At 37.7% G+C, this 25,626-nt stretch overlaps 1 protein-coding gene across 2 annotated transcripts in view; it reads right to left on the bottom strand.

Annotated features, from left to right (window-relative positions):
• The window catches only part of SMC1B (structural maintenance of chromosomes 1B), a 63,944-nt gene that overhangs the window by 21,515 nt on the left and 16,803 nt on the right, over positions 1-25,626 (bottom strand). For both annotated transcript variants that reach the window (XM_014533177.1, XM_005886022.2), the window contains exons 8-17: positions 23,629-23,711; positions 22,850-23,057; positions 20,258-20,443; positions 18,667-18,846; positions 15,307-15,453; positions 13,891-14,028; positions 13,484-13,600; positions 11,864-11,970; positions 4,983-5,124; positions 3,981-4,126 (exon numbers count right to left, since the gene is read on the bottom strand). In XM_014533177.1, coding sequence (XP_014388663.1) covers positions 3,981-4,126; positions 4,983-5,124; positions 11,864-11,970; positions 13,484-13,600; positions 13,891-14,028; positions 15,307-15,453; positions 18,667-18,846; positions 20,258-20,443; positions 22,850-23,057; positions 23,629-23,711 — 1,454 coding nt within the window. The remainder of the gene's footprint in view (positions 1-3,980; positions 4,127-4,982; positions 5,125-11,863; positions 11,971-13,483; positions 13,601-13,890; positions 14,029-15,306; positions 15,454-18,666; positions 18,847-20,257; positions 20,444-22,849; positions 23,058-23,628; positions 23,712-25,626) is intronic.

The following is a 25,626-nucleotide window of genomic DNA, read 5'->3' as shown; positions in this document are numbered from 1 at the left end:
AATTATATGGTTTTCAAGAATATAACAACAAACAAAAATGTGGTTCTGTTTAAACTTTAAAAAAATCAAGAGTAAACAAACTTTCACTGCAATCAAGAATCTTAGACAAAAACCTTTTTGTTTCTATCTTGTGTGGATGAAAAAGAGGCCACACACTAAACCTGACAAGCTCAGAGAAGGCCTACATGGCTGGCCTTACAAAATCAGACTGAAAGTAACTTACGGTTTTATGCGGGCTGTGAAAGAATTCACAACTTAAAGAAGCGATGCAGAGAGGAAGTTTATTTTACTTTCTTTGAAGGGAAAGGGCAGGTGTATTGCTAATCAAGACGAGGGCAAAGAACAAAAAGCTGGTCCCCTTTTTAAAGCCTTGGCTGCTGTTGCTAGGTGACAAGGGAGGAGGATTTGGGGACTGAAATAGAGCAGGCATCAGGGCGTGGCTCTTTGTTAGTTTTTTAAGAGACAGTCCAGGCAGATGTCCTAGGGAGGTGTCTTACTAGTATTTTCTCAAAGCCTGTAAAATATGCTTAGAGCAAAAGTTATGAAGAGTTTAAAAGAGGCTTGTTTGAAGAGGAGGAGGGAAAGGAACTTTCTACCAATTATCCCAGAGTTGTAAAAAAACCAAACCAACAAGGAGGGGTATGCAAGAATGTACTAGTAGACTTGAGAGTAATTTATCTTGTCTTGCAGTTTGAATAGAGGGGCTATTTGAATTAGAGGAGCTAATAATCTTGAGTTTAATTACCAGGTGTTTTTTATAAATTGTGGACGGCCACAGCAAAGCAAAAGAAAGGCCTTCCCCCGCTCCCCCCACCCCACCCCCGTCCTTACAGTAACCATACAGGATGGTCTAAACATAAAATTCCAAACGAACAGGGAATCATGGCAGGTAGTCACCACCGAGGCCTATAGCGTCCTTGACAAAAGTCAATCTTTACCTTAAATGAGCCTGTCTGTTGTGTTTTCGCATCTAAGATCGCACCCCCTTGGAATGTCAGAATATTCCCCTTTTCCAGACCCCTCAGGGTACAATCTCCCACCAGAGCATGAGACCAGAGAACCCCTCATTGTTTTTTTTATTAAATCTTTATTGTTCAGATTACATTTGTTCCTCTTTTTTCCCCCCCATAACTCCACTCCCCACCCACTGTCCTCATCCATAGGTGCACGATTTTTGTCCAGTTTCTTCCCGCATCTCCCATTCCCCTTTCCCCCCCAAGAATAGTCAGTCCATTCCCTTTCTATGTCCCTGATTCATTATAATCACCAGTTCATTCTGTACATCAGATTATTTATTCACTTGGTTCTTAGATTCACTTGTTGATAGATGCATGTTTGTTGTTCACAATTTGTATCTTTACCTTTTTCTTCTTCCTCTTCTTAAAGGATACCTTTCAGCATTTCGTATAATACTGGTTTAGTGGTGATGAACTCCTTTAGCTTTTCCTTATCTGTGAAGCTCTTTATCTGACCTTCAATTCTGAATGATAGCTTTGCTGGATAAAGTATTCTTGGTTGTAGGTTCTTGGTATTCAGCACTTTGAATATTTCTTGCCATTCCCTTCTGGCCTGCCAAGTTTCTGTTGAGAAATCAGCTGACAGTCGTATGGGTATTCCCTTGTAGGTAACTGAGTTTCTTTCTCTTGCTGCTTTTAAGATTCTCTCTTTGTCTTTTGCTCTTGGCATTTTAATTATGATGTGTCTTGGTGTGGTCCTCTTTGGATTCCTTTTGTTTGGGGTTCTCTGCGCTTCTTGGACCTGTAAGTCCATTTCTTTCACCAGGTGGGGGAAGTTTTCTGCCATTATTTCTTCAAATAGGTTTTCAATATCTTGCTGTCTCTCATCTTCTGGCACCCCTATTATTCTGATGTTGGTACGCTTGAAGCTGTCCCAGAGGCTCCTTACACTATCTTCGTATTTTCGGATTCTTTTTTCATTTTGCTTTTCCGGTTGGGTGTTTTTTGCTTCTTCGCATTTCAAATCTTTGGCTTGATTCTTGCGCTCCTCTGGTCTGCTATTGGGTGTAATATTCTTTATTTCAGAGCGTGTATGCTTAATTTCTAGTTTCTTTATCATAGCATCGAGGGTCTCATTAGTTTTCGTGAGGCTCTCCAAAAGTTTATTGCAAGCCCTCAAAATTGCGTTTTTTAGCTCTATATCCTCCATTTCTGTCATGTTTTTTTGTCTCCGCATTTTTTATGCTTTCTTGGTGCACCCCCTAGTGGTCTTTGTGCGCAGTCTTGTTCTAGTTGAGCCTTGATTGTTGTAGTTAATACTAGAGGGATTTGACCACCAGGCCGACTGGCTGTGTGAATCAGCTGTGTCTGCCGCGGAAAACTTCTGTCCTCTGGGGAGGTGCTAATCTAGCCTTTGCCTGAGGCGATCCGGCAAATGGCTCTGCGCAGGGCTTGGGCGGGGCGGGCTCAACAGGGCGGGCGGAGGGAGCCGTTATGGTGCCCTCAGTCCTGTTCCCAGAGGCTCTGCTTCTCAGAACCCCCGGAACCGCTGCAAACCTCGGAGGGAAAGCTGCCTTCCAACTGATGCCAGACACTCCCGCTTCTCCCGTTTGGGTCCGAGTCCCCAGCGATTCGCCCGTATCTGGAGCTCAGAGTCTGAGACTCCCCCCTGACCGAAAACGACAACCGCGCTCTCAGCCACCAGCCCGCTTTGCGCGCGCACCTCCGCACCTGAGTTTTTTCCACACTGCGCCTCCTCTGAGCCTCGGTGTGCTGTTATTTTTCCTTCTAGTTGAAGAGTCTCTCCTCAGCCAGCCTTCCTGTGGTTCTGGGTGATATCCGTTCCGTCTTTTAGTTGTATTTTTGAAGTGGTTGTTTGCGGCAGCAGTCTCCGGTGTTTACCTATGCCGCCATCTTGGTCTCCCTCGAACCCCTCATTGTTATCTTGTTGCCCACATACCATCTCTGTGTTGTAAATGTTAAATATGAACTGCCCTCTACCCACCAATGTAAAAGTATGTGTCTCTCCTTTGACTTTTTATTAATCTCAGATATTTCCTTGCTTTGCTTTTTCCTACGCCCTTAATCTACCTCCAATGAATTTTATGTAACCCTCTTATGCAGGGGTCCTCAAACTACGGCCCGTGGGCCACAGGCAAATACAAATATTGTATTTGTTCCCGTTTTGTTTTTTTACTTCAAAATAAGATATGTGCAGTGTGCACAGGAATTTGTTCATAGTTTTTTTTTAAACTATAGTCCGGCCCTCCAATGGTCTGAGGGACAGTGAACTGGCCCCCTGTTTAAAAAGTTTGAGGACCCCTGCTCTTATGTCTCCTCCTCTGATTCAAATGTATAAAATAAGCTGTAAAACCGCTATTTTCTGGAGCATTTTTCTCAATCCGTTCAGATTTCACTTTCCTGCAATTGTCATCAGTTTGGCTCAAATATTGTGTCAATCATGATGGGAAGTCGATGTCATGGTAGTGCAACAAAGCCAACTGATTCAAAGTGTTATCATCATCATCATGGCAAATACACATGCTGATCAGGTGCCGGGTACTGTTCTGAGAGTCATGTAAACAATCACTCACTTAGTCCTACTACTGAGATAGGCACTATTCTCCCCGTTTTACTGACGAGGAAATGAGGGCACAGTATTTAAGTATCGGAGATGGGACATGCAGCCATGTAGTCATAGCCCTCAGCTGTTATGCTGTGACACACACACAGACTAGAGGGAGACTCTACAACAGGAAAACTCCAATGTCAAGAGGGATGTAGGGTAAGGGACTCTATACAGCTCCATGTTTTCATCCGCCTAAAAGAACTGCTCACTCAACAGCTAAGCATCTCTCTTGGTTTTCCTCTAAATTAGAATGTTTGAAAGGTGTGATGTGGGACCACAAGTAACAAAGGACACATATTCAAATAATAAAACTTCCTATAATAAATGTCAAATTCATAGTACACATCTTTAAAACTCTGGTTATGGCCTTTCAATCTGATAAAATTCTTAATTACCTGTCAACAGCCAAAAACTTCTTCCGCTCCTCTTCAGTTTGAGCGTGGGCTTTCTCAACATTGGAATTCTGGGCGGCAAATGCGTCCTGCAGTTGCTGCCGCTTCACCATGAGCTCATCCACAGCCTGCAGACAAGTTTCTTCAACCTGGATGGAGATGATTCGCGTTGTAGATTTACCATCTTTTACATCAATAATGTCAATAGCTCTTCTTTTTTTAAATAGCTCATCTTCTTATCAATACAGTCAAACCAGTTATTCTGAGATCCACCCCTACCCTGTGTGATTCCTGAGTCTCTCTCATGGAAGGGGACCCTCACTGTACATTTCCTGGAAATTGGGGATCATGGCCCTGCCTTTGTCCTTCACTTCGGATTCAGTCCTCACTAACTGCCACCGGATTTCTCTTCCCATTGTCTGGGAAAATGTTCATGCTACTACGAACTCTGAATTAGCAAACTAGACAGACATACTTTTTTAACTAAATCAATAAATTTTACTTTCATCACTTCCTCCTTCCAGACTCTCTGGGGCTTCAAGGATATCACCCCTCTGGCTCTCTTCATGGCAGTACTATGTGACCTTATTCCAGAATCCCATCCCTGCTCCACCGCCTTCCTCTCTGCCTGGGAGTCTCAACCACTCATATATGGTTCCAGTTTACCCCACAACCCAGCCCAGCCTTCCCATTATCTATGCGCTCTTTACCCGACAGAAATTGCTATCTAGATGTCACATAACTCAAGCCCCACAGGTCCAGAATTTTCTCTCCTTAACCTGCTTTTCCTATCCACCAGTTGCCCAAGTTAGGACCAGTCATTTGTGGCATCTCCTCTCCCACTCCAACATCTAATAATGCGTGAAGCTGTGCCCATTTTACTTCAAGTTATTTCTCAAATCTATCCCCCGCACCCCACCCCTCTATAAGACTTAGGAGCACAACAATATGCATTCAATGGAGGAAGTAATTATTTTAATGATGAGATACTTCATTATTAATTACCTTCTTCAGGTTATCAATGTCTTCTCTACCTTTCTGGATAGTTTCTTTTAATGTGTTGATCTTATTCAGTTTCTTCTTCAGCTGATTGCGACTATATTCTAGTTGAATATTAAGCCGAGTTTTTTGTTTTTCAAATTCTAACCTAGAGTAGTAAAGTCAAACGTTATAAGTGGCAAATATAGTCCTTCAATTCACTGTTTATTATGGAAAATTTCAAATAAATACAAAAGCAGGAGGAGTACTATAGTGAATTCCCATATAGCTACCATCCAACTTTAGTAATTATCAATTCATGGCTAACATGACCCCACTCATCACTCCCTCCCCTCACTGGATTACTTGAAGCAAATTTCATACATATGTAATTTCATCTGTAAATGTTTTAGTATGTATTTCTGAAAGTGAAGTGATTTTTAATGCATAACCATACACTATTACAGATAAAAATGATGGCAATTCCTTAAATATCAAATTGCTATCACTGGCAAATTTCCCAAGTCTCACTATTTTAAAACTGGTTTGTGTGAATCAGTAGCCATACATTGCATACAATATGTTTCTTAAGTCTTTTATACAGGTTTCCTTCCCTTTTCTCTTTTAAGTTACAATTTTGTACTTATCCTTATTTAGTCAGTCATTTGTAATAGCTATTTATTCAGAAACTCCCAAACTTGGAATTTCAGAACATGTTCCTTCCTTATGCACTACCGTATTACGCAGGTCCTCCTTCCCGCCCCCAACCTCTTCCAGCCGGCCCCCTGCACTCCCTACTTTACCAGAGTGATAAAGTCCTCTAAAGAACCCCCTATCACAGTAGTTCATCCTTTCCATCCTCTCCCCGTCTAATATCCTGCTAACAGAGTCATTTGTTCAAGAAACATGTTAAGCACTACGTGTATCAGATACTGTGCTAGACACAACTGATACAAAGACAACAACAAAAACAACTGTAATGACAAAAACAACAAGTACTATTTAATGACAGGTTATAAACGCTCTTGCATGAACTCACTTAAGTTGCCTGACCCTCTGAGACAGGTAATAAATGCCACTGTCCCTATTTAACTGACAAACCAAGGCACAGAGAGGTGAGCCTCTCCCACCAGGCTACCCACTTAGGAAGTGAGGGAGCCAGCAGGACACATTATGCAGGTACAACAGAGTCCCTGCACTCAGCCACTGCCTGTAGGAGTGGCCGAGAACAAACTCTGAGGTTATTTCTGCTCCGGCAGGAAGACATCCAGGCTGCACACGAGGGAAACACTGCTTTCCTGGGCTGTGGGACTCCACACTCCTCTGGCTTTCCTTCCCCCTCACTCACTGCTCCTTGAATGGTTCCTTCTCTTCTGATCAATTTGTTAACATCGCCTGGGATCTCTTTTCTACCTACATTGATTCACTTTTGATCTGATCCAGTCACATGACTCAAATGCCATCGGTATGCCAATCATTTCCACCTTTATACTTGCAGACTGGACCTCTCCCAGGAGCTCTTAACTGTCCATGTGACTGCCTGCTCTACATCTCCGATCGGATGGCAGAGGCATCCTGGGACACATAATGGATAATCTACTAAAAGCAGTAAGTTATTAGATGTTAGACAATCTAAAATTTAATACCATTTTCTACATCAGTACAAGACAACCACAAAAATATCATACAAACAGATACTATTCACAAGAGAGAAAAACTAAAAATCTAGAAATTAACTGAATAAGAACATTCATATTTCTATGGAAAATAACTGTAAAATTATAATGAAGAATATGATGATCAGAATAAGTGAAGAGACATTCTATGTTCTTAGTAAGAGGGCTTAATATACTGAAGATGTTCTCCTTAAATAAATCTATAAATCCAGCCCTAGCCAGATAGAGCGTCGGCCTGTGAACTGAAAGGTCCCAGGTTTGATTCTGGTCCAGGGCACATGCCCGGGTTGTGGGCTCGATCCCCAGTGGGGTACTTGCAGGAGGCAGCCGATCCACCATGATTCTCTCTCATCATGGATGTTTCTATCTCTCTCTCCCTCTTCCTTCCTCTCTGAAATTAATAAAAATATTTAAAAAATCTATAAATCCAATGCAATCTCAATCAGAATCCCAGGTTCATTTTATGAGACGCTCAATAAAAAGCAATAGGCAGAATTCTTTACAAAGAAAATCTACTGAAATTAAAGTAGACTTCAGAACAAAGAATATGACAGGGATAAAGAAGGGCATTTTACAAATCAATTCAGCAAAAAGACATAACAATCCCAAATATATATGCACCTAATCACAAGGCTTTAAAATACAAGAGGTAGCCTTGGCCGGGTAGCTCAGTTGGTCAGTGTCATTCTGATATAGCAAGGTTGTGTGTTCAATCGTCAGTCAGGGAACATACAAGAATCAACCAATGGCCCTGGCCAGCTTTGCTCAGTGGTTAGAGCATTGGCCCAAGGACCAAAAGGTCATGGGATTGATTCCCAGTCAAGGGCACATACCTGGGTTACAGGCTCAGTTCCCAGCGTGGTCAGGGGTTGGGTGCCTGAAGGAGGCAACCAATCGATGTGTGTCTCTTACATCAATGTTTCTCTCTCTCCCTCATTTTCTCCCTTCCACTCTCTAAAATCAATGGAAAAATACCCTCAAAAAGGATTAAAAACAACAAAAAGTCAATCAATGACTGCATAAATAAGTAGAACACAAATTAATGTTTCTCTTTTTTCCTTCTCTTTCTAAACACATTGTATGCGGGCCGTTTTTGCTAATTTTTTGCGCAAATGGCAACATTCAGTAAAATTACAATAACTTTAGTTTTACATATTTTTTTTTCAATGAAACTTTTTGTGATTTACTATAAAATGTATACTGAATTATTTTTCTTAAATTTTAAACAGACAAATACTGGAAAACTCACTGGAAATTGTATTTACCAGTCAACGTAAAACGTATAAATACGTTTCCCGTATACAATGTGTAAAAAAACCCAATAGACAAAAAAATTTCCAAAAAATTCATGAAGTAAAAACTGAGAGAAATTGACAGGCTTGAAAGCATAGCTGGAAGTTCAGCACTCCCCTCAGTGACTGCGAGAACTAGACAGCCGAGGATGCGAGCAACATGAACCAACTCAACTGCCACTCAGAGAACACCCCATCCAACAGCAGAATGAACGTTTTTCTCAAGTGTACACGGACATTTGTTAAGATAGAATACATGCTGAGAAATCAAACAAGCCTCAGTCAATGTAAAAAGACTGAAACAATGTGGAATTTATTCCTATCACATGTAATTAAAATAAAAATCGATAACAGAAAAATATCTGAATCTGCCCAATATCTGTTAAACAACATGCTTCTAAACATCCCATGAGTCATAGAAAGAAATCACAAGGAATATTAGAAAATATTCTGAGTAGAATGAAAATGAAAATACAACATACCAGAAGTAGTATGATGTAGCTTTAGCAGTACTTAGTGAGAAATATATAGCTTAAAATGCTTTTATTAATATAAAAAGAAGAAAAGTCTAAAATACATAATGTAAGCTTCTATCTTAAAACCTAGAAAAAGAAGAGTAAATTAAACCCAAATAAATAGAAGAAAATAAAGTTAAGAGCAGAAAGCAACACTATAGAAAGACAAACCATAGAGAAAATCAATGAAGCCAAGAACTGGTCTTAGAAAAAAAATCAATAAAATTAACACACTTCTAGCTAGAGTCTAGCTAGCTGCTAGACATTAAGAAGAAAAGAAAGGAGACAAATCACCAATATCAGAAATGAAAGCGTGAACATCAGTACAGATCCTAGACATTAAAATGGATAAAAGGAAATATTATTAATGACTTTATGTTTATGAATTTGACAACTTGGATGATACGCAAATTCCCTGAAAGACACAAACTACCAAAGCTCACTCAAGAAAAACCATACCCTGAATAGCTCTATATCTATTAAGAAAATGGAATTTGTAATTAAAAAACCTTCCCACATGCCCTGGCCCTTGTGGCCCAGTGGTAGTGTCTGCCTGCGCACCGAAGGGTCACGGTTTCTATTCTTGGTCGAGGACATGTACCTGGGTTGCAGTTCGCTCCCTGCCCCAGTCAGGGCAAGTGCAGGAGTCAACCAGTCGATGTGTGTCTCTCTCACATCGCTGTGTGTGTCTCTCTCTCTCTCCCGCTCCCTCCCTTCTACTCTCTGAAAAAGCAATGGAAAAAAACATCCTCAGGTGAGGACTAACAAAAACAAACAAACAAAAACACCAAAAAAACCTTCCAACAAAGAAAGGTGGATGGCCCTAGGGCAGTGGTTCTCAACCTTCTGGCCCCTTAAATACAGTTCCTCATGTTGTGACCCAACCATAAAATTATTTTCGTTGCTACTTCATAACTGTCATGTTGCTACTGTTATGAATCGTAATGTAAATATCTGATATGCAGGATGGTCTTAGGTGACCCCTGTGAAAGGGTCGTTTGACCCCCAAAGGGGTCGCGACCCACAGGTTGAGAACCGCTGCCCTAGGGCTTTCCTTGCAAGTTTTATCAAACATTTAGGTAAGAAATATTCTTCTAAAGAAACTCTCCCAGAAAAAAATACAGAGGAGAACACTTCCTGACTAATTTTATGGTCTGGCATTACCCTGACACAAAAACGTGACAAAGACATTGAAAGGAAAGAAAACTATAGGGCAACGTACTTAACAAAATTTTAGCAAATCAAATCCAAAAACATTTAAAAAGGATAATACAAGACCAAGTGGGTTCATTCTAGTTGTGCAAAGTTGGTTTAACATTCTAAAGTCAAACAATGTCATTTACAATATTAATAACCAACCCCCCCAAAACCAACCATACACTCCTTTCAATAGAGGGCAGAAAAAGTATCTGACAATCTCAAAACTCCTTCCTGATAAAACATTCCAGCAAACTAGAATTAGAAGAGAACTTCGACTTCCATAAAAAGATGCATTTCTCCCTCTTCTGTACTATGAAACAGTGTAATTATTGAAGGTTTTCTTAAACATTAACTGTTGAAGTTTCCTGTGTCTTTAAAGGTTGCTGGGATGATTCCTCTGTGAAACCATATGTCCTGGTGAATTTGGGGATGGGGTGGGTAGAAGTTTTTTACTTTCTTTTCCTATGGTAACTGGCCTCCTTAGAATTTTCGATCTTAGTAATATATTATTTCTTGAAAATTATCATTTTATCTACATATATAAATATTCACAGAGAACTAAGTAAATTAGTGTCTTATTATTCTTTTGATAAGCACTGTGTTATTATGTTCCCATTCTCTTATTTTGCATATTTGTGTTCTCTTTAAAAAATTATGAAATGAAAGAACTAGATCTCTTTATAAGAACATGAGTAATTACTAGCTATTTCTTGATACACTGAAATAAATACCTCAGGCATCCCTTGAATTATGAAATAATAGTTATTTATATATGTGTACTTTGCTCAACAACATTTTATTTTTATTTATTTATTTTTTTAAAATATATTTCTGGGAGAGGCCGAGTATCCAGGTTGCTCTTCTATACTTCTATTGTGATCCAGAGAGAATCTCATTTGCTTGCCACATTGATTCACGGTGAACATATACTAGGCAGTGATATCCATTTCCCAACAGTGTCTTATGGTGATCTTACTAATTTTTCAGAAAAGCTGTGGGAAATTGTGTGGCTTTTCTTGGTGTGCCCTTATTGAACAGTGTGGCTCACCTTTTTCTCAGGTTAAAAATGTGATGAAATGCCATGTTGGTCTTACTATTAGTTGTTTCGTGGTTCTGTTTACTACATGCTGGTGTCAATAAAAAGGGAAATTGGCCTTTTCCATCTGTCACTCAAATGGAGTTAGGTGACAACAGGGGCACCAATTTCAGAGCATATTTCCCCTCTAAAATGTGAAAAATTCCCTTTGCAATTTCAATGTAGGGTGAGTTAGACATCTGTTATATGCTAACTAATATCACAGTGGCCTACATTTTTGCTGGCTGTTGCTGCAGCAACCAGCAGTATGCAGCTGTAGCCTGAGGGCACCTGGTTTGGCTGCAATACTAATCTGCTTTCTGCTCCTGTTTGTTCCCCGTTCCACTGCTGCAAACTTTAACCAATGGGATGGGAGCAAAATTATTTATATATATACTAGAGGCCCGATGCATGAAGATTAGTGCAAGAATGGGCCTTCCTTCCCCTGGCTGCCATCACCACCTTCCCTCCAGCCTGAGCCGCCTTTCCACCTTCCCATGCTGCCCAGAGGCCTGGAGCAGCTGGGGCGGTGCGGAACATCTGAGTCCCACCCCGCCCCTGGCCTCTTGGTGCCTGTGTATGCAAATTAACCCAATATCTTTGTTTGGTTAATTTGCATACTGACTCCTGATTGGCTGGTGGGCGTTGCAAAGGTACGATCAATTTGCATCTTTCTCTTTTATTAGTGTAGATATATTTAAAGTAGAAGTATGTCCCAAATATTGCATGGAACATACTTCTACTAAAAACATTATGCATTGTTTACCTGACATTCAGTTTCAGCTGGGTGTTGTGTATTTTTCTTTGCTTAATCTGGCAACCCTATTTCCAGTGGAATTGAGACCTTGTTGTCCGTAGCAGTAGTCGTTGGAACACCATACCCTTAAATTGGATCTACTTCTCTCCTGACTTTATTCTTTTTTTTAAAAAAAATATGTTTTATTGATTTTTAGAGAGAGAGGAAGGGAAAGGGATAGAGAGAAACATCGATCAGCTGCCTCCTGCACATCCCCAACTGGGGATGTGACCACAACCAAGGTACATGCCCTTGACCGGAATCGAACCTGGGACCTTTCAGTCCATAGGCCGACGCTCTATCCACTGAGCCAAACCGGTTAGGGATGCTCAACAACATTTTAAACAAAAATACCTTTTTTGATCAATTTCTTGTTGCTGTTTAACATGTTTTTTCTCAAATTCACGAATATTTTCCACACCAATTTCTTCACAGAAGTGTTGAAAAATATCATCTTCAACCTTTTACATGATTTCAAAACAATTGGTTTAATAATTAATTTTAAGAAAGTATACAGACAATGCTTAAATCTAAATTTTCCTCTCCAAGGATTTCCTGGATTAGGCAAAAAACTAATCCCAACAAGCATTACTGTACTCTTTCGAGCCTGTGCTTTCTTGCTCTTCAACTCCATAAACTACACCCATCTATTTTCAAGTTTCTTATTCTAAAAATTAAATAAGAATGCGCAAAAGTAGTTCTATTAAGAGTTTTGGCTTCATGAAGTGTTTAAAATGAAAAACATTTCAATTACATTAGCCACACCAATATGTAATATTATATATAAATAAAATATTCTTTTTATGAGCAATACCACCGTGTCTTAGGCAGAATAAAGCCTGACTAGAGAAGAGAATTAAGACTCAAAAAGATTTGGAAAAACTAGAATAAGCCAAATCCAACAAAATAACATTTAGCTTCAATATTTTTAAAGCCCTGCATTTATGTAAAATTATACAACAAACAGACCTATTTTTACAGCAAGACATGTTTAAAACTTTCAGATTTTAGTTGAATAAAAATGAAATATGAATGTGACTGATGGTGCAATGGTGAGCTATGATTACACAGTAGGCCATCCAAACCATGGCAGTGACAGCTCTGTGTGGTGCTCCAGGCACTGTCCTGCTCAGACAGTACTATGACATTATGCTTTGTTCTGGGCATTGACAAACAACAGAGCACCCAAGAGGATGGTTACCAGAACTGGCTTAACCTGGAAAAGAGACATTAAGGAGCTACGTAAGTATGGCTTCAAATCGTGATAAAAGGTAGAACTAAAAGCAATGGGTGAAAATTACTGAGTGATGGCGTGACGAACAACTTTCTAGGGATCACAGAGAAGCCACAGGGAAATGATTTAAATCAGAAAGTTCCTGTTAAGAAGCAGAGGCTAGATGACCAAAGCTTTGTTTCCCCAGAGCCAACCACGGTGCCTGGCAAATACAATAAATGTTCCAGAAATAATTACTGAGCAAATTTTTTGGTTTAAAATCCTCACTCAAGGATATGTTTTATTGATTTTTATAGAGAGTGGAAGGGAGAGGAGAAGGAGAGAGAGAGAGAAACATCAATGTAAGAGAAACACAGATTGGTTGCCTCCCATACCGGGGATTGAACCTGAAACCTTTTGGTGTATGGAATGATGCTCCGACCAACTGAGCCACCGGACTAAATAAGTAATCTTAACTGATAACTCAAATGACGAAGTTCTTTCTTTCTGATGTTAATGGCAGTGGGAGAGAGACAGAGGCGGTAACTTTTACAATGAGCAAGGAAAGGTTGGAGAGCAGAGAGAGTAAGTATGCACTGGTCATTGTCCCCTGAGATGGGCAATAGTGGTTCTCAAAAGACCAAGAAAATCGATTTTGCAAACCAGTAAAACTTAGTACATATTCAAGAAGCTCTAAATCTGGCATCTGGTCTAGAGCTACGTTCTACATGCCACTTAGTAATAAATATATCATTCATGACCTTGTCTATCTTTTCTTGAAATTCTTCAATCCTCTGTTGCCACTTTTTGATTCCATCATTCAACATGGAACACTGAGAGTCAATATTTAGTAGTTCACTTTGTAGCTGAGATTGCTCCTAATTACAAGAAAAAAAATTCTTTTTTAGCATGGCTATTTTAGCTTTATATAGTGAAGCAAAAAATGTGATAGGTATCTTTTAGAATAAAAGGGGAATCCATGAGGTAGGGTAAATTCAGGTACAATTGTATAAGATTAACAACCATAAAAATAAAGTAACTAAAGGACTATAATATAATCTCAAATCATGAAGCAGAGTGTAAAATGACATGGTGCTATAGAAATGTAACTCCTGAAACTCCATGTCCTGGTTCTAATGTCCATAAAGTTTTATTAAGTCTCTATTACCCGCTGAAAGGCAGCAAGGTGCTTTTTCTTCATCATCTCTAGTTCACTTTGCGAATATTTGAGTCGTGTATGAGTTCCTTGTACTAGAGCCTGTATTTGTTTTAAATCTGCTTCCTTGCGAAGCATCTTCATTAAATCCTAAAGAGGAAAAGAAACATAATGAGAACATTTTACAGCAGAAAAAGCACTTGCACTTTTCCAAGTGCTTTCATAAGTCATAATGTCACTGACTTTTTACAGGTAGCCACAGCCACATTCCCTCTTCCCTGCTTCGGGGCTGTTAAGAACATAAGCCATCTGGAGTAACCGAGAAGCCATACAGCATCCTCAGACTTACAGCGTCACTCACACTTCCCGACAGGAAACAGGAATGGAAATGGAGGATGGGGACTGCGGGTTCCGCTCAGGCACATGGATGGGACCGTGTGGCGCATCGCGCCTGGCTGTTAGTGCGCCCTTACCTTTCTGCTGGCCTCATCCACTCCCTTCTCCCTTCACTTACCCTCTTTACTCAACCAAATTAACTGCCTAGTGTATGCTCTTCTGTATTTTACTCCAAGGCCTTACATGAACATGTGTATACATATCTACCTGTTTTTTTCTTCTTATTTTGCAAATTAAGAATCATATTGAACATGCATTCCTGCCTCTTGCTTCTCTCATTCAGTTACTCACAAAAGTCAACTTAGATAAATCTCTAAATTCATTCTTTTAATAGCCGCGTATTATTCCAGAGTGAGTCTGTACCAAAATTATTGAACTATTCCCTAAACAAGAGGCATTCGCTTTGTTTCCAGGGTTTTGCGACCACAAACAATGCTGCAACAACATCCTTGAGTGTCTGCCTTTACTATAAGCACTGGTGCTCCTATTTCCATGCAATCGATTCCCCAGGGTGAGACTGACGGTCAAAGGTATTCATGTTCTTAATAGCTGGTACCAAGCACTTTCCCCAAGACTATAACAATTTACATTTCTATAAATAATGTATGAGCTCATGTTTCTTTACATCTCCACCAGCATAGATATTTTTCCAAGTCTCTTTGATAGGTATGAAGTAATCTTAATTTAATTAGTATTCATCTGAGTACTCTATTCTATATTGAGCATTGTTTCATGTGCACTAGCCATATGGAGTTCTTTCTCTGAATTGTTTAATCCTATCCTTTGCCCAGGTGTTTCTATCATAATGTCGTTATTCATGTCAATTTGTAAGAAGTTCTTTGATAGTACAGAACCTACAGTATTCATTTTAAACTTTAAGAAAACATATACAATGGCTCTTTCTCCTTATTAAAATTGTTAAAGTTTGATTTATCTGGAATTTATTTTTGTCTGTTATAATATAGGGCAAATTAGTTTAAAAAACATAATTATTCTACTTAGTATTCTATAACTTTTATAATGTGGATTTACCTTTAATTCTTGCATTAGATGGGTTCTTCTGTCTCTTAAATTCTTTATCTCTTTCTCATCCCAGCATCGAGCCTTGTATTTTAAGTCACTTGAACCTCCAGAGATCACCCCAGATTTTAAAAATAATGTTCCATCAAGAGCCACTGTCTGTAAAATTAAAAGTATTTTACCTTGGAGAAATGTACATGAAGAAGATAAAAGTAGGACATAATAAGGCAATTTTTACAGCTGAGAATTTTTAGATAAGAAAAACCACATAATAAATCTAGCATATGAAAAGACACCAACCAATAAACCACAAATACAAAACCCTGTTTTACTCAGGCTCAAAGCAATTCTAGGCAACAAATTAGAAATTAAAAAGGTTCAAAATAAATTGTATATTAGTTCCAAACATATTCAATATTGAGAAAAAACCAAGGATATTTGTATCTAATATCAAATAGTTTGCATTATATAATGCTGTCTTTTGAAGATTTTGAAATCACATGTCAATGGCATATTTGGCTCAATGAATAAATCTTATGCATACATCATTTCACATACATGTGAGTTTATCTATGTGAAGTTCCTAAGAAGTACAACTGGTAGAATTGCCTATCACAGAGCTGATACGAACTCACACTATCACAGTAGTGAATGGCAGAGCCTCTCTCTCCATGAAGTGTTGTCAAACTTTTTGATGTGGATCAATCTGAGGTGAAAATACTATTTCGGTGCACCTTTATTGGGCATTTCACATATTTTAAGTAAGGATGAGTTTTCATATTTAAGAGCAATTATATTTCCTTTTATAAAATTTGTTCATATCCTTTGTCCATGTTTATTTTTATTCATTTTTTGATTAATTTGTAGGAAAATTTGATCTTTACTATGAGTTGCAAGTATTTTCCCTGGTTGCCATGTCTTTATTTTATTCATGGTGGGTTTTGCCATGCAGAAATATTTTATGTTTATGTGAATTTATCCATCTTTTGCATAGATTTTGGGATTTTATCATATTGCAAAGGCCTTACTCTCTCTCTCTGCAATTTAGAAAAAATGCCCATGGTTTTTCTTAGTACCGTTATAGTTTAATTTTTGCACTTTTCTAATCCACCTGGAAAGAAATCTGACGTAAGGTGTGAAGTCTAGATTCAACTATATTTTATTCCAGATGGTATCGTTTTCCAACTTTCTATACCTTGCATTTTTATTCTCTCTTGTTTAACGTGTACACTTTTTGAAAAAATGATCTTTTCACAAATTATCCAGCTAATGACATTTTTCTGGATTTTTTTTTTCTTTTTGCTACACCATATTAAAAAGATAAAGTATAAATAGATCTTCCTATATATAAAGTAACAACCATCCAGTCTATTGGAAGAGAAAGCAAATAATTGTTGTTTTTCTGGTGACAGGGAATAGATGGAAGCACATGTATTTAAGTAAATTCCAGCCCTAGTTGGTTTGGCTCAGCGGCTAGAGCCTTGGCCTGAGGACTGAAGGGTCCCAGGTTCAATTTCAGTCAAGGGCACATGCCTGGGTTGCGAGGCTTGATCCCCAGTAGGGGGCGTGCATTCTCTCTCATCATTGATGTTTCTATCTCTCCCTCTTCCTTCCTCTCTGAAATCAATAAAAATATATTTAAAAAAGAAATTCCAGATTTAAATATTTTGTTACATAAAATTTAAAAAATTGAATTATCATAAAAATCTTGATGACCAAATGATAGCTAGCAGAATTACTATAATTTATATTAGTAGTTTATATATATTACACGTTGTTTAGAAACTAACCAAAATGTTATTTGGTGATGTCACTTGCAGTATTTGAATAAAGAAAATTCTAAACATGATATCAAGTCTATGAAAAGATATGAAATCCATAAAAAACCAAAAGAACAAATTGAAGACATATCTGTGAAAATGTGACATCTAGTCAAAGGTTTTACATATCCTAAAGCACAGAGAAAATTCCTGAAGTGGCATAACAATAACAGGGAGCAGATAAGGTCTCTGTAATATACTTAGGACACAAAATACAAAGCTGATTACAATTTTGAAATAACGATAAGAACAAGATGTAGCCTAAAGGGGAAAGGCATCTTATGTGAACAGATATAAACCATTAATATTTGTTAAATGAAGGAAGGAATAAACAGTCTTCATGTGAGTTCTTTAAAATGACCTCACAAATCTTCAAAAATCAATTTTACAAAATATATTTTACAAACATACAAAAATAAAATGTAACATATTTAATTAGGTAGCAAAATAAGGAAGATATCTTAGTAGCTCATTTATTCCATCTGCTTAAATTTAATATGTAGAAATCAATGACAGTGATTCCTAAGACTGTGATCACATTATCATTAAAATTATTACTGATAGTACTAAAATATGTGAGAAGTTATTTATGTTAGCCAGTCAATAAAAAACTAAAAATTACTATCTTTCATAATAATAGCCTGTTTTGTGTTAACTTGCAATAGTGGGCATTCCAGATCAAATATTTTAATTCACTAGTAAATAAAAAAATGACTACGATTTCTTGAGAGTTATTTGCAAGGCACTATAGTATTTTGAATGTTATTACTTAATTTAACCCATATAACTCTATGTAATAGGTACTGTTATTTCCCCAATTGTAGATGAGAAAACTAAAATCAGAGGTTTAGAAACTTGTCTAAAGTCACATAATTAATTCCTAAGCAGCATCATGGTTTTGCTTCATGGCTTATGCCCCACGGCACTATGTAAGCTTCATCAGGGATATACTAGTAGTTTTAAGAAAATGTACGTCAGATAATCTGAGAAATGAAACATTGTTAACTAAATACACACTCTATTCAACTGAGACTAAGACAATATTTATTTTTAAAACCAAAATTTCCTTGAAAGATATTTAGTACAATCATTTTAATTGTGCCAATTTTATAACTTCAAATGTGTTAAAACCTTGAATGTGTAAGAATTCTTCCATTAAACTATGGAAGAATTAACCCAGAATATAAAATAAGCACCTAAATTTTTCCGGATACTCAGAAACACATGTACTACACATTTAAATGCAGGGCATATCGAGATTCAGCTAGAACATATATTGCATCTGAGCAAAAAAAATAAACTGCCTTGAAGGTATTATTACAATAAATCTAATTTCCAAAATATAATTGATGATATAGGGAAATGCTACAGAAGTGAATTTTTGAAAACTCAACTAAGCATTATAAAAACTATTGAAGCCATAACCATCTTAGGTTCTATGTTAGTTTTCCTTATTAAAAGTCATATGAAAGCATATATTAATATTTGTGTAATATATTAGTCTTATACATCTTGCTTCAGATTACCCGAAAGTACAATCTAAGCATCTTACTTTCCGTCTTTCAGGCCCATCGAAGGCAATGCGCCTTGCTTCCTCCACAGTCTCACAGACAAGGCCATTTCCACACACAAACTGAATTACTTTCTTCAGCTGAGGAAACTGAGTCTTTATGACATCAATCACCATTTTACAGCCTTTAATCTCCCGCAACCTTTCATTAATTGGCTTGATCTAAAAAGTTTAAAAAACACTTATTAGATACACTAAAATAAAAAACCAAGTACAGTACTCTACATTCTTTCTCAAAAAGCATACATAAGCGTGACAGTAAGAGATTAACAGTATACACTTATACACAATAAAAGTTTGACAAGAACCTGTCAAACTGTATCCCACCATTGGCTCGTGTACTATTTTTTAAAAATACACTTCGTCAGCCCTAGCCAGTTGCTCAGTGGATAGGGCACCAGCCTGCAGACTGGAAGGGTCCAGGTTCGATTTCGGTCAAGGACACATACCTTGGTTGCAGGCTCAAGGCAACCAATGTGTTTCTGTCTGTCTCTCCCACTCCCTCTCTAAAAAAAAAAAAAAAAAAAAAAAAAAGGAAAAAGAAAAATATCCTTGGGTGAGGATTAAATTAAAAAAAATACACTTCATCAAAGTCCAGAAGATAAAATTTCCAGATTCGACTCCATCACTAGCCAGCTGGGACAAAGTAATGCATGATAAGCACTCCATGCTCTCAAAATCATAAAATCTAGTGAGAGATAATACCTTTATGTGTGTGTGTCAGAAGAGTGGCACAGCATTGTGGCGCTCAAAAAAAATCACTGAGAGCTAATTAGGAGCAGGGCTGAGATTCATACTCAGGTCAGTCCTGGTCTAGGGCATGTGCTCTTGACCACTGCCTTCGGTTCAGGTTCTGGAAGGCAGGACCAACAGAACATTTTCTTTAGTAGCCACGAAAAAAAATCAACGAAGGATATAAATCTTAAAAAAAAAATTGACGAGAGAGAGAGATTTGTTGTTCCACTTATTTATGCATTCATTGGTTGCTTCTTGTAATGCCCTGACCGGAGCTGGAACCTGCAACCTTGGCATACTGATCGGGGCGATGCTCTACCAACTGAGCTGCCCACCCAGGGAGAGGATATCAATCTTGACAATGACAGAGTTCCTGCCTCAGGATTCAGACTCTCGATACCCCAAGGCCTCTCAACACATGCCCCAAGGCTCCACATTCGCCTGCTCTACCAAGACTGATGCACATTTACTGGATCACTGACGCATATTTACCACTGAGACCCTGGTTGGCATTTCTCCGACACACCTTATGTCTTATCCATCTCTTACACTTTGCTATTGAATAAAAATATTGCTGTCTAGTAGGCTAAAACAATGTCCTCAAAAGCATCAAGGTAGAGTTATGGCAAACCAGCTATGGAAGAAATGGTATGAAGTCAGAAAGGACAGCACCCACTTGATGTTATTCCTGGCCTGCCAATACATTAACACCAGCCATCTGAACGACTGGCTGGCATCCAGGCTGATTTTTTCTATCACTACCATAGTTTTAGGCAATAAAGACATACTTTAAACAAGATTCATCACTACTAAATGCTAAACATTATAAATTTCTTACATCAAGGTAATCTAGAGCAAGGAATGTCTCAGGTTCGGCTCTTTCCTCCTTCAGAAATCGAATACAATCTCTCGCTACTTTTTCAGAGGTTACGATAATGGCGACTATGTACCGGCCAAAAAGCTTAGTAACAGCCAGCTGGTACTTCTTATGAATAGGATGACACAGGTCAAGTAGTCTTCCAAACTTAGCAGGTTTCAAAAGAGGAGAGCAAAAAATACATTCATGAGGAACATATAATTCATTGTTTTCTAATGTAACAAAGCAGCATAAACCAAAGACTAATTTGATAAAATTATAAACATCAGATTTTCATGGAGTCTCATTCAAATGGACATAAGTTTTATTATGAAATATTCATTTAGGTATGTCATATTTCACTTAAGAATAATGAGGAGGAGCTAGCCTTACCAAGGTGTTAAAATATGTTTACAAAGCCACAGTAATTAAACGGTATTCATCCATTCCCTCATTTACTAAATAAGAATTAGGAGGACCCCTCATTTCATCACCACATGCAGGTACTGAGCTAGGCACTGGGTAAACATTACTGAACAAAGCAGATACATTCTGATCTCACAGAGCTGTCTGTCTAGTAGGGAAGAAAGATATGAATAATTAATTATTAGACACATGTACAAAATAGACTTATAATAGACACTGTGGTAAAGCACAGAACACTCTGAGAATGTATTACATGTAGGTTGACCTGAGATGCCAGGGACGGCTCCCCACAAAGAAGTGCTATTTGAGATCTGAAGGAAGGTCAAGAATTGATTAGATTCAATTCAATTAGTTTTCTTAAAAATGTCAGAACATCAACCATACGATATCAATGCTTCCTAGACTATCTGAAGATTCAATTTTATGTCTTAGACTCTTTTTTCATTTGCTTGGTTCTACTTCAGGAATACTAATTTCTTTATGATAGGTCATGATTGTTGTTTATACTTGGTATCCTGCTCTTTTTTTTCTTTTCCTTTCACCTTTGACTATTAAAAATTCTTGCAGCACACTAATTAAAAACTGCTGACCTAGAGAGTACTATGCTAAGTGAAATAAGCCAGTCAGAGAAAGACAAATACCATATGCTTTCACTTGTAAGTGGAATCTAATGAACAAAATAAACAAACAAAATAGAGATAGACACATAGAGAACAGACTGACAGCTGTCAAAGAGGAGGGTCCTGAGGGGCTGGGCAAAACAGGTGAAGCGATTAAATAAACAAAAAACCAAACCTCATAGACACAGACAACAGTATGGTTATTACTGTGGGGGCAGGTGGAAGAGGATAAAAGGGGGATAAACGGTGATGAAAGGAGACTAAACTTTGGGTGGTGAGCAAACAATGCAATGTGCAGATGATGTATCGTAGAATTGTACACTTGAAACCTATATAATTTTATTGACCAATGTAACCCCAATAAGTTCAATAACAAAAATAAATGCTTTAAAAGGATATACTTCAATTTTTAAAAAAATATCCTGGACTATTACCATTTTCTGAAGTTTATGGCATTAGATGTATATGAGCCCAGTTTTGTTTTTTTTTTAAATACTTTTTATTGATTTCTTACAGAGAGGAAGGGAGAGGGATAGAGAGCTAGAAACATCAATGAGAATGAAACATCAATCAGCTGCCTCCCGCACACCCACCACTGGGGATGTGCCCGCAACCAAGGTACATGCCCTTGACTGGAATCAAACCCGGGACCCTTCAGTCCGCAGGCCGACGCTCTATCCACTGAGCCAAACCGGTTAGGGCCAGTTTGTTTGTTTTTTTAACTAGTTTTTGTCATTTTGTTTGATACTGGGGGAAGGATTCTGTGACCAAGACTTACTCCTTCATCATTATCCTGAAGTCAAGACCAACAATTAAAAGTCAGAAAGTAAAAAAGGATGGTATAAGGGAGAAGAAGCTGGGGTGGCCAGAAATAGGAGGAAAATCATGAGACTGGTATCATAGAAGCCAATGGGCAGGGGTTTCAAAACAGTGCAAGTGGTTAACAGTGTCAAATGCTGAAAACAGGCCATCATGAAATAAGGACTGGACAGTGAACACTGGTGTTAGTGACCAAAGCGTGAAATGCCAGACCCCAATACCAAAGGAAATAATTTTGTGAAGTTGACACTCTAAGCAACAGATTAGATATTGCTGTATTTGGGCTAATGAAATATACTAGCAAAACTGAATGCAGGTCAGATTTAGTAAATAAAAGTTCATTGTTACAAAAGTATATCAATGATGTCTATTGAAAATATAATTTAAAAAAACAAAAACAGGAAGAGGTGTGAGGCTGTGTGCTTTGGGGAGAGAAACTACTTCATGGCAACCAAGTCCTTGGGGATACTGGCCATAACCTGGACTTTCTGGTAATGTGTTCATGGAAATGTTCCTCCCCCAAAATTACTTATCTATAGATACTACTGGATGTTATTTTCATTTTTACCCCAAATACTTACTATAGTGTAAAAATAAATAATAAAACAAAGATTTCTGAAATAATTTTTCTTTCAAATAATGATAACATTTTAAATCCCAAATAAGAAAGCTTAGCCTTTTTGTTTAAATTAACTGTGCATTCTATTACCACAGCATCTGGGTAAAGTCTTTTAAGGTTTTCCAGAATCTCTGCTCTCTTTTGCTGACGTTTTCCCTCATGGGTATCAATCCCAGCATTCTGCAGGTCACTTCTAATAAGACTCATCTCTTCATTAATTTCCGCAATTCTTGATTTTGTTTTTTCAATTTCATCCACTAGTATTTCCTCTTGCTGTTTTTTCTCTTTCAAGCAATCCCTACATAATAATAGCAAAAATAAATTATATAGCAAAAAGTAAAACAAAAATTTAGAAATTACAAGATACAATATACTCAGGTCTGGCATTGCAGGGGAATGGAATAGTGCTCTATCAATTGTAAGTGATGAAAAATGCAATAAAATAAACCTAGCACCAAACTTGGGCAAAAGAGATTTTAATCATTCTTTAATGATCCAAAAGGTACATATTTCTGGATATTGAAAAAGTAAAGATAGAGCAATATAACCAGAGCAATCATCATGGGCTTAATAAGTAAATGCCAATTTAAAAAATTCTTAGTGGGAGAATACTTAGATTGTACTAGCTTTCATGACATAACTTTTATTTTAAAATGTTAATACCAAAAGAGAGTTTTAAGTTTCACTCCTGATAAACATTTATATTTTCAAAACTTAAATATTTTATTTATGTGCTGAAGTATAATTTTTTATTATATACACTGGGAGAGTGAAAACATGATACAATGAAAGCATTTACTTGATGAATATACCACAAATAAACCAGACCCTTGAACTATGACAGCTGCAAAAACCTTAACAATACCCACATGCATGTTTTTGTATACTCCTCCAACTTCTCTATTCGCTTTTTATGATCTTCTATTTGTTCTTTTACTTGTCTTAGATTTTCCTAAATTAGGAAATGAAACCTAAAATCAATTACAGCAACTCCAAACAAATAAAATTGATTATTTTTCACTATCTGCTTAGAACTTACTGTAATATCCTTAGTTGTTCTGAACTTGAAATACATCAAATATAACCACATGAAAATACTCATAAGAGCAAATTTTAATTGTGAAAAGGCAGGATGGTATAGAGCTTTGAGGTTATAAGAATCAGGATTCAAATCCCGGCTCCACCCTTTACTAAATATCTGATCTCTACAAAGTTTACTGTGGTAAACTCAAACTCCCTCCAAGGGCATTATTTTCAAACTAGAGGCTTGATGCATGAAATTCGTGCAAGGGGCGCCTCTGTCTCAGCCCCCGCCGCCACAGCAGCTTTGTCCAGAAGGTCGTCCAGAAGGACTTCTGGTCTAATTAGCATATTACCCTTTTATTATTATAGATGATATTCAGTTCTTTTCTTTTTCACATATCTGAAATTTTTTTAGTTAAAATATTTTAAATTAGTACCAAACTGAGATGGAGTAAATAGGTCATCCACAGAGAAATAAAAGAACAATGAAATAACAGTAGAATCTAATCTTAAATGTGCAACTTAATTAACTAAAAGAAACTAAATCTCAGAAAAATAAAAACTAGGTGTCCCTCTCTGAGCAATTAAGAGAAATATTATCCTGCATTATAAAATTAGTTCATAAATGAAAAGATGCCATTTGATAATGTTATAATATAGTATAAATTGAGTATTTCACGAGAATATCAATAATTTCTCCTGGGACTTCTCCTTTAATATAAACTATCTGTGCTTTGTTATATATAATGAATTTTTAAAAATTTATTTTTCAATTACAGTTTACATTCAATATGATTCTGTATTAGTTTCAGGTGCACAGCGAAGTTGTTAGGAAATCATGTACTTTACAGAGTAGGCCCCCCCACTGCTTCAAGTACCCACCTGGCCTCACACATACGCATCCCAATATCACTGACCATACTCCCTGTGCTGCAAACGATTCATGCAATAAATACTTATTCACTGGCTAACATGGCTAGGACCTAGAGATACAAAGAACAGGACTCCTGAAGGGATGCGGGATAGAGGGGGTCAATGGGAGGGGGAAGAGGGACATCTGTAATACTTTCAACAAGGACACAGTCTCTGCTCTCAAGGACCAATGTCTCGTGGGAGAGACAGATAACTGAATAAGTCATCCCAGCAGAGTGGCTCAGTGCTATAATAGCACAGGACATAGAAGGCAACTCTAGGCTGTGGGAGGGGGCTTCACAGAAGTCCTGCTCCATTCCCGTTATCACTATATCTAAGTGCAGTGGTAGTCTCCAATCAGCTTCATGTCTTTAACCTCTCTCCTGTCTAATTCCTCTTGTGCACCACACAGCAAGATTAATCTTACTCCACTACTAACTAATTTAAAACCGAAGTGTAGAAAAGTAAAAAGCACAAGTCTTTTTCAGTCTACCACACCAGGAAAAAGAAGAAATATGGAAGTTTTTAAGTGGAAAGGAACAAACATATTCTATGAAGATGCTTATTTCACTGTATTCATGTATCACACAAATTCACTGAACAAACAACTCTGCTAGGTGCCAGAGTTGTAAAAATAAGCAAGACACCGTTCATTTTTCTCTAGGACGCAAGCATCTTAAAATTAGAGCTCCCCTATTGAAATTTTAATATCTCACTTAAGAATTCCATGCAAAGGACGAGGAGAACCAAGATGGCGGCATAGGTTAACGCCGGAGTTTGCTGCCTCGAACAACCACTTCAAAAATACAACTAAAAGATGAAACGGACATCATCCAGAACCACAGGAAGGCTGGCTGAGTGGAAGTTCTACAACTAGGAGGAAAGAGGAAACCATACGAGACTCAGAGGAGGCGCAGTGCTGAAGTGAAATA

Source organism: Myotis brandtii, unplaced genomic scaffold, assembly GCF_000412655.1.
Source record: "Myotis brandtii unplaced genomic scaffold, ASM41265v1 scaffold952, whole genome shotgun sequence".
Taxonomy (NCBI): domain Eukaryota; kingdom Metazoa; phylum Chordata; class Mammalia; order Chiroptera; family Vespertilionidae; genus Myotis; species Myotis brandtii.
Note: the sequence above shows the minus strand (reverse complement) of the source record. Positions and strands in the feature narration are given on the sequence as shown.